General features: G+C 41.9%; 1 protein-coding gene across 1 annotated transcript in view; it reads right to left on the bottom strand.

The window, feature by feature from the left end:
- Nucleotides 1-2,252: 2,252 nt before the first annotated feature.
- The window catches only part of LOC115170523 (COP9 signalosome complex subunit 1-like), a 68,154-nt gene continuing 61,634 nt past the window's right edge, over nucleotides 2,253-8,772 (bottom strand). The window contains exon 12 of the mRNA XM_029726738.1: nucleotides 2,253-2,289. Within this exon, the coding sequence (XP_029582598.1) occupies nucleotides 2,253-2,289 (37 nt within the window). The remainder of the gene's footprint in view (nucleotides 2,290-8,772) is intronic.

Raw genomic sequence — 8,772 nt, 5'->3', positions numbered from 1 at the left:
GTGTGTGGTTTAACTTTACTATCTTCTGGGTTCCAAAACTCCTCACAAGGACAGTAAAACAAAGGCAAATCTGACAAGTGAGGACATTTTCAAAGGTCCCCAAAATATTTTAGGTGTAGGGGTTAGGTTTAGGGTTAGAATTAGTGCTAGGGGTTAGGTTTAGGGTTAGAATTAGTGTTAGGGGTTAGAATTAGTGGTAGGGGTTAGGTTTAGGGTTAGAATTAGTGCTAGGGGTTAGGTTTAGGGTTAGAATTAGTGCTAGGGGTTAGGTTTAGAATTAGTGCTAGGGGTTAGGTTTAGGGTTAGAATTAGTGCTAGGGGTTAGGTTTAGAATTAGCGCTAGGGGTTAGGTTTAGGGTTAGAATTAGTGGTAGGGGTTAGAATTAGTGTTAGGGGTTAGGTTTAGGGTTAGAATTAGTGTTAGAGGTTAGGTTTAGGGTTAGAATTAGTGCTAGGGGTAAGGTTTAAAATTGGTGTTAGGGGTTAGGTTTAGGGTTAGAATTAGTGCTAGGGGTTAGGTTTAGGGTTAGAATTAGTGCTAGGGGTTAGGTTTAGAATTAGTGTTAGGGGTTAGGTTTAGGGTTAGAATTAGTGCTAGGGGTTAGGTTTAGGGTTAGAATTAGTGTTAAGGGTTAGGTTTAGAATTAGTGCTAGGGGTTAGGTTTAGAATTAGTGTTAGGGTTAGGTTTAGGGTTAGAATTAGTGCTAGGGGTTAGGTTTAGGGTTAGAATTAGTGCTAGGGGTTAGGTTTAGGGTTAGAATTAGTGTTAAGGGTTAGGTTTAGAATTAGTGCTAGGGGTTAGGTTTAGGGTTAGAATTAGTGCTAGGGGTTAGGTTTAGAACTAGTGCTAGGGGTTAGGTTTAGAGTTAGAATTAGTGTTAGGGGTTAGGTTTAGGGTTAGAATTAGTGTTAGGGGTTAGGTTAAGGGTTAGAATTAGTGCTAGGGGTTAGGTTTAGAATTAGCGTTAGGGGTTAGGTTTAGGTTTAGGGTTAGAATTAGTGTTAGGGGTTAGGTTTAGGGTTAGAATTAGAATTAGTGCTAGGGGTTAGGTTTAGGGTTAGCATTAGTGTTAGGGGTTAGGGTTAGAATTAGAATTAGTGCTAGGGGTTAGGGTTAGGGTTAGAATTAGTGTTAGGGGTTAGGTCTAGGGTTAGAATTAGTGCTAGGGGTTAGGTTTAGGGTTAGAATTAGTGTTAGGGGTTAGGTTTAGGTTTAGGGTTAGAATTAGTGCTAGGGATTAGGTTTAGGGTTAGAATTAGTGTTAGGGGTTAGGTTTAGGGTTAGAATTAGTGCTAGGGCTTAGGGTTAGAATTAGTGTTAGGGGTTAGGTTTAGGTTTAGAGTTAGAATTAGTGTTAGGGGTTAGGGTTAGAATTAGTGCTAGGGGTTAGGGTTAGAATTAGTGTTAGGGGTTAGGTTTAGGGTTAGAATTAGTGTTAGGGGTTAGGGTTAGAATTAGTGCTAGGGGTAAGGGTTAGAATTAGTGTTAGGGGTTAGGTTTAGGGTTAGAATTAGTGTTAGGGTTAGGTTTAGGGTTAGAATTAGTGTTAGGGGTTAGGTTTAGGGTTAGAATTAGTGTTAGGGGTTAGGTTTAGGGTTAGAATTAGTGCTAGGGGTTAGGTTTAGAATTAGTGCTAGGGGTTAGGGTTAGAATTAGTGCTAGGGGTTAGGTTTAGGGTTAGAATTAGTGCTAGGGGTTAGGGTTAGAATTAGTGTTAGGGGTTAGGTTTAGGGTTAGAATTAGTGCTAGGGGTTAGGTTTAGGGTTAGAACTAGTGCTAGGGGTTAGGTTTAGGGTTAGAATTAGTGCTAGGGGTTAGGTTTAGAATTAGTGCTAGGGGTTAGGGTTAGAATTAGTGCTAGGGGTTAGGTTTAGAATTAGTGCTAGGGGTTAGGGTTAGAATTAGTGCTAGGGGTTAGGTTTAGAATTAGTGCTAGGGGTTAGGTTTAGAATTAGTGCTAGGGGTTAGGTTTAGTGTTAGCGTTAAGGGGTTAGGTATTTTATTAGAATCCCCATTAGCTGTTACTAAAGCAGCAGCTACTCTTCCTGGGGTTCCACACAGAACATGAAACATAATACAGAATGACATTATACAGAACATCAATAGACAAGAACAGCTCAAAGACAGAACTACAGGGGTTAGGGAAAATAGGATTTTGAATGGGAATAAATGTCCCCACTTGAATGGTAAAAGCAACGTGTGTGTGTCTGTGTGTGTGTGTGTGTGTGTGTTCTCAGCAGTAGAGACGGTCTAGGCTGCAGGCTCTGGGGGGGGGGGGATGCTGCCTCTGCAGGAACAGGAGAAAACAAGAGATGAGAAGGAATTAGGGCTAAAACTTGCTGAGACATTCAAAAGAAAAGAGAAGAGAGGGGAGAGACAGAGAGGGAGAGGGAGAGAGCGGGGGAGAGACAGAGAGAGAGAGGGAGAGGGATGAAGAGGGAGAGAGAGGGAGAGAGGGATGGAGAGAGGGGATAAATCCTTGTAGTGGCTTAATTGGAACAACCACATCACCACCTGTGAAAGGACTAGAAAATAATCTCTCTCTCTCTCTCTCTCTCTCTCTCTCTCTCTCTCTCTCTCTCTCTCTCTCTCTCTCTCTCTCTCTCTCTCTCTCTCTCTCTCTCTCTCTCTCTCTCTCTCTCTCTCTCTCTCTCTCTCTCTCTCTCTCTCTCTCTCTACGTAAGGAGAGATTTGAAAGAAGGGAGAATGGGGAGACAGGGACATTGGCAGCCTGTCTTGCACTGATCTTTTCAGGCCCTTGTTGATAGGTCAACAGGTTGATGCATTGTTGGTAATTGACGTCTGAGTGTTGGAGTGTGCCCCTGGCTATCCGTACATAGCAAGAAAACGGTACGGTCTGGTTTCCTTCATTTAAGGAATTTTAAATGATTTATACTTCTACTTTTAAGTATATTTTTCGCAAATACATTTACTTTTGATACTTAAGTATATTTCGAACCAAATACTTTTTTGTATTTTACTGGGTGACTTTCACTTTTACTTGAGTCATTTTCTATTAAAGTATCTTTACTTTTACTCAAGTACGAGAATTCAGTACTTTTTCCACCACTGTGATCTACAGACTGTGTCAGATCCTGTCTGACAGAGAGACGGATTCTTTAGCTGTGATAATGTACACTGTGATCTACAGACTGTTGGACCATGTTTCCTCATATGAGACACTGAGGCACAGACAGGACACAGACAATATACAGACCTGATACAGTCCGGATTCAGACCGGATACAGACAGAACACAGACAGGATACAGACATAACACAGACAGGATTCAGACTGAATACAGACATAACACAGACAGGATTCAGACCGGATACAGACCGGATTCAGACCGGATACAGACAGGATTCAGACCGGATACAGACAGGATTCAGCAAGGATTCAGACGGGATACAGACTGGATTCAGACAGGACACAGACAGGATACAGACATAACACAGACAGGATTCAGACAGGATACAGACCGGATTCAGACCGGATACAGACAGGATACAGACAGGATACAGACATAACACAGACAGGATTCAGACAGGATACAGACAGGACACAGACAGGATACAGACAGGATACAGACATAACACAGACAGGATTCAGACAGGATAGAGACCGGATAGAGACCGGATACAGACAGGATTCAGACAGGATACAGACAGGATACAGACATAACACAGACAAGATTCAGACAGGATACAGACAGGACACAGACAGGATACAGACAGGATACAGACATAACACAGACAGGATACAGACATAACACAGACAGGATTCAGACAGGATACAGACAGGACACAGACAGGATACAGACATAACACAGACAGGATTCAGACAGGATACAGACAGACAGACACCATAGTCATCATAAAGCATGTATAAGATATCAATATAATAAACACCAAACTCTGGATTATGAACTGAACTTGCACTGAGGATACACACTTTACAGAGATGAACTTTTGGCTTGATCAGGTGTAGGGCTGTGAAGCAGTGTGTGTTCGTATGCGTAGTAATTATGAAGAACATTTGTGTGTGTGTGTGTGTGTGTGTGTGTGTGTGTGTGTGTGTGCGTGGTCCTTCATCTCTCTTACATCTCGTTGCATCACTTTGATTTGGGTTGTCCGAGGTAAAATGAGCCTTGGGGATACACACACACACACACACACACACACACACACACACACACACACACACACACACACACACACACACACACACACACACACACACACACACACACACACACACACACACACATACACACACACACACATACACACACACACACACACACACACACACACACACACACACACACATACATCTGCTTCCTAATTCCCATGCATATGAACACACACCGCTTCTCTACCCCAATACAGGTTGACAACCATCTGACAGCAGCAGGGGAACAGAAAGGTCAACAGGTCAACAACCATCTGGCAGCAGCAGGGGAACAGAAAGGTCAACAGGTTGACAACCATCTGACAGCAGCAGGATAACAGAAAGGCCAACAGGTCAACAACCATCTGGCAGCAGCAGGGGAACAGAAAGGTCAACAGGTTGACAACCATCTGACAGCAGCAGGGGAACAGAAAGGTCAACAGGTCAACAACCATCTGGCAGCAGCAGGGGAACAGAAAGGTCAGCAACCATCTGGCAGCAGCAGGGGAACAGAAAGGTCAACAGGTCAACAACCATCTGGCAGCAGCAGGGGAACAGAAAGGTCAACAGGTCGACAACCATCTGGCAGCAGCAGGGGAACAGAAAGGTCAACAGGTCGACAACCATCTGGCAGCAGCAGGGGAACAGAAAGGTCAACAGGTCGACAACCATCTGACAGCAGCAGGATAACAGAAAGGTCAACAGGTCGACAACCATCTGACAGCAGCAGGATAACAGAAAGGTCAGCAGGTTGACAACCATCTGGCAGCAGCAGGATATCAGAAAGGTCAACAGGTCGACAACCATCTGGCAGCAGCAGGATAACAGAAAGGTCAACAGGTCAACAACCATCTGGCAGCAGCAGGGAAACAGAAAGGTCAACAGGTCGACAACCATCTGGCAGCAGCAGGATAACAGAAAGGTCAACAGGTCAACAACCATCTGGCAGCAGCAGGATAACAGAAAGGTCAACAGGTCAACAACCATCTGGGAGCAGCAGGGGAACAGAAAGGTCAACAGGTCAACAACCAGCTGACAGCAGCAGGATAACAGAAAGGTCAACAACCATCTGGCAGCAGCAGGATAACAGAAAGGTCAGCAACCATCTGGCAGCAGCAGGGGAACAGAAAGGTCAACAGGTCAACAACCATCTGACAGCAGCAGGGGAACAGAAAGGTCAACAGGTCAACAACCATCTGACAGCAGCAGGATATCAGAAAGGTTGACAGGTTGACAACCAGCTAGATGAGCATTTCCTTGTTTGCTTATGGCCTTATACAGCTGGTTGAGAGCGGTCTTAGTGCCAGCATCAGTCTGTGGTGGTAAATAGATGGCTATGAATAATACAGATGAGAACTCTCTTAGTAGATAGCGTGGTCTACAGCTTATCATGAGGTACTCTACCTCTTGGTAGATAGCGTGGTCTACAGCTTATCATGAGGTACTCTATCTCTTGGTAGATAGTGTGGTCTACAGCTTATCATGAGGTACTCTATCTCTTGGTAGATAGCGTGGTCTACAGCTTATCATGAGGTACTCTACCTCAGGCGAGCAATACCTCGAGACTTCCTTCTTTAATATTAGATATCGCGCACCAGCTGTCATTGACAAATAGACACACACCACCCAACCCTCGTCTTACCAGACGTAGCTGCTCTGTCACAGAAAAACCCAGCCATGCACAGAAAACCCAGCCAGCTCAATTTTTTCCATGTCGTCATTCAGCCACGACTCTGTGAAACATAAGATATTACAGTTTTTAATGTCCTGTTGGTGGGATAGTCTGGACCATAGATCATCCAGTTTATCCTCCAGTGATTGGCCAATAGAACCGATGGTAGTGGTGATTTACTCACTCGCCTACGAATCCTCACAAGGCACCCCGACCTTCTCCCTCTGTATCTCCGCCTTTTCTTCACGTGAATGACGGGGATTTGGTCCTGGTCTCCGGAGAAGCAGTGTATCCTTCGCGTCGGACTCGTTGTTAAAGAAAAAAATCTTTATCCAGTTGGAGGTGAGCCATTGCTGTTCTGATGTCTAGAAGCTCTTTTCGGTCATAAGAGACAGTAGCAACAACTTTTGTACAAAATAAGTCACAAACAATGCAAAAATAATATTTAAAAGAATTGCACAGTGGGTAAGGAGCCAGTAGAATGGCAGCCATCCCCTCCGGCACCATTATTATTCAATATTATTCATTATTATTCAATATTATTCATTATTATTATTATTCATTATTATTTAATTATAATTTAATTATTAATTAGTAGTTTAATTATTATTCATTGTTATTCATTAGTACTTACTTATTATTCATTAGTATGTAATTATGATTCTTTGTTATTCATTGACATTTAATTATTATTCATTATTAATCATTATTTTTCATTATTATTAGTCCATGCAACGTATTATCTGACTTGTTAAGCACATTTTTACTCCTGAACTTATTTAGACTTGCCATAACAACGGGGTTGAATAATTATTCACTCAAGAATATTTCAGCTTTACATGTTTAATTAAATTTGAAAAAACATAATTCCACTTTTACATACGGGGTATTTTGTGTAGGCCAATGACACAAAATATCAAATTAATCTATTTTAAATTCAAGCTTTATTAACACAACAAAATGAAGGGAAAAAAAGTCAAGGGGTGTGAATACTTTTCCCGAAGGCAACGTTGGTCCTTTTGAAATGGGAACCTTGTTGAATGATACACGTAAAAATGTTACGGTTCTCCCTTAAAACCTCTTTGGGAAAGGACTGCCGCTAGCGGGACACCTCTACAACATCCGGTGAAATTTGCAGAGCGTGAAATTCACACTACAGTATTATAAATATTTAACTTTCATAAAATCACAAGTGTAATACATCAAAAATTTAAAAAAAAAGCTTAACTTCTTGTTAATCCATCCGCTGTGTCAGATTTCAAAAAGGCTTTACGGTGAAAGCACACCATGCAGTTATCTGAGGACAGCGCCCCGCAAAACATATTTCAACCAGGGAGGTGCGAGACGAATGTCAGAAATAGCGATATAATAAATGCCTTACCTTTGATGATCTTCTGTTGGCACTCCAAAAGGTCCCAGATACATCACAAATGGTCCTTTTGTTCAATAATGTCCTTCTTTATATCCATAGAAACCCAGTTTAGCTAGGGCGCTTCATCAATAATCCACCCAGTTTCCCTCCATCAAAATGCATACAAAATGAATCCCAAACGTTACTAATTAACTTTTCCAAACAAGTCAAACAACGTTTTTAATCAAACCTTAGGTACCCTAATACGTAAATAAACGATACAATTTAAGACGGAGAATCGTTATTGTCTTTACCGGAGAAAAATACCAAAGAACGCTCTTTCTTCTACGCGCTTGGAAAAACTACAGCCAAAATGGGAGCCACCTAGAAGAACTACAATTTCTGGATCATTTTTCCAAAAACCAACCTGAAACTCTTTTTAAAGACTCAAAAAGAATGGAGGACCAAGGCACTCTTCATATAATTAATTAAAATGCCTTTATTTGTATGGCATCTTCAATAGAAACAAGTTTTTTTTTAAAACGACACGTTTCGGCTGCATGGCCTTCATCAGGGAGTACAATGAAATAATCCAATGTCCTCTTTAGAACAGCTTTTCCAATTAGCCCTAATTTGAAGAGGGGCAGTACTTTACACATTAAGAAGTGAAACACTGTAGCTGTGCCATCAAAAAAAAATACAACTCCAAGCTAGAAGCACCAGAACACCCAGAAAGGTAGTTCCAACCCCAAACATGACTGGGAGAAGTGTCAAGAACAAGAAAGCAATATATTCCATAGTACACTAGAACACAGCCAAACATGAACAACAACAGTCTAAACATAGCTGAGGGCAATTGAGCAAAAATGTCCACTAGATGACAGCAAATGGACCTATCATAACCCTACAGGAATGGTGTGAAATCCATATCTTCAACTAGGGTATTTAGTGGCCTGTAGTTTGTAAATCCAAAAAGTTTCCCTTTGGTTTAACTGTTTAAGACGGTCCCCTTTTCTAATAGAGGCCGGAACATGATCAATACCCATAGCTTGTAGGGAGGCAGGGTTGACATGGTGTAAGGACTTGTAGTGCCTTGCCATGGGGTAGTCTTTATTGCCTACCCGTATGGCGTACTTGTGTTCCGCTAGGCGGTCTTGAAGGCGTCTCTTTGTCCGTCCAATGTAGAACACCTTGCACTGTGGACATTCCAATCTATAGATGACATGAGTGGTTTTGCAGTTAATGAAATGCTTGACGTAATACTCCATTTTGGAAGCTGTGTCAACAAAATATTTTTTCTGTGCAATATTTCTGCACTGGTTGCACTGGTTACATTTAAAAGAGCCCTTGGGTTTGTGGTCAAGCCAAGTTTTTTGAGAGTCAGCCGGAAGATAACTGTGGACTAATTTGTCATTTAGGGTAGGACATCTCTTAAAGCTTATGACTGGTGGCTCAGGAAAGACTCGGCGTAATAGAGTATCACCTTGGATGATTCCTCAATTATTTTTAATGATTCTTTTAATGTTCTCTGCTTCAGTGCTGTATTTTGTAACAAAATATACTCTCTCCGATGTA

This window comes from Salmo trutta, chromosome 32, assembly GCF_901001165.1.
Source record: "Salmo trutta chromosome 32, fSalTru1.1, whole genome shotgun sequence".
In the NCBI taxonomy this organism is placed as follows: Eukaryota; Metazoa; Chordata; class Actinopteri; order Salmoniformes; family Salmonidae; genus Salmo; species Salmo trutta.
This window is presented reverse-complemented; position numbering and strand designations above follow the sequence as displayed.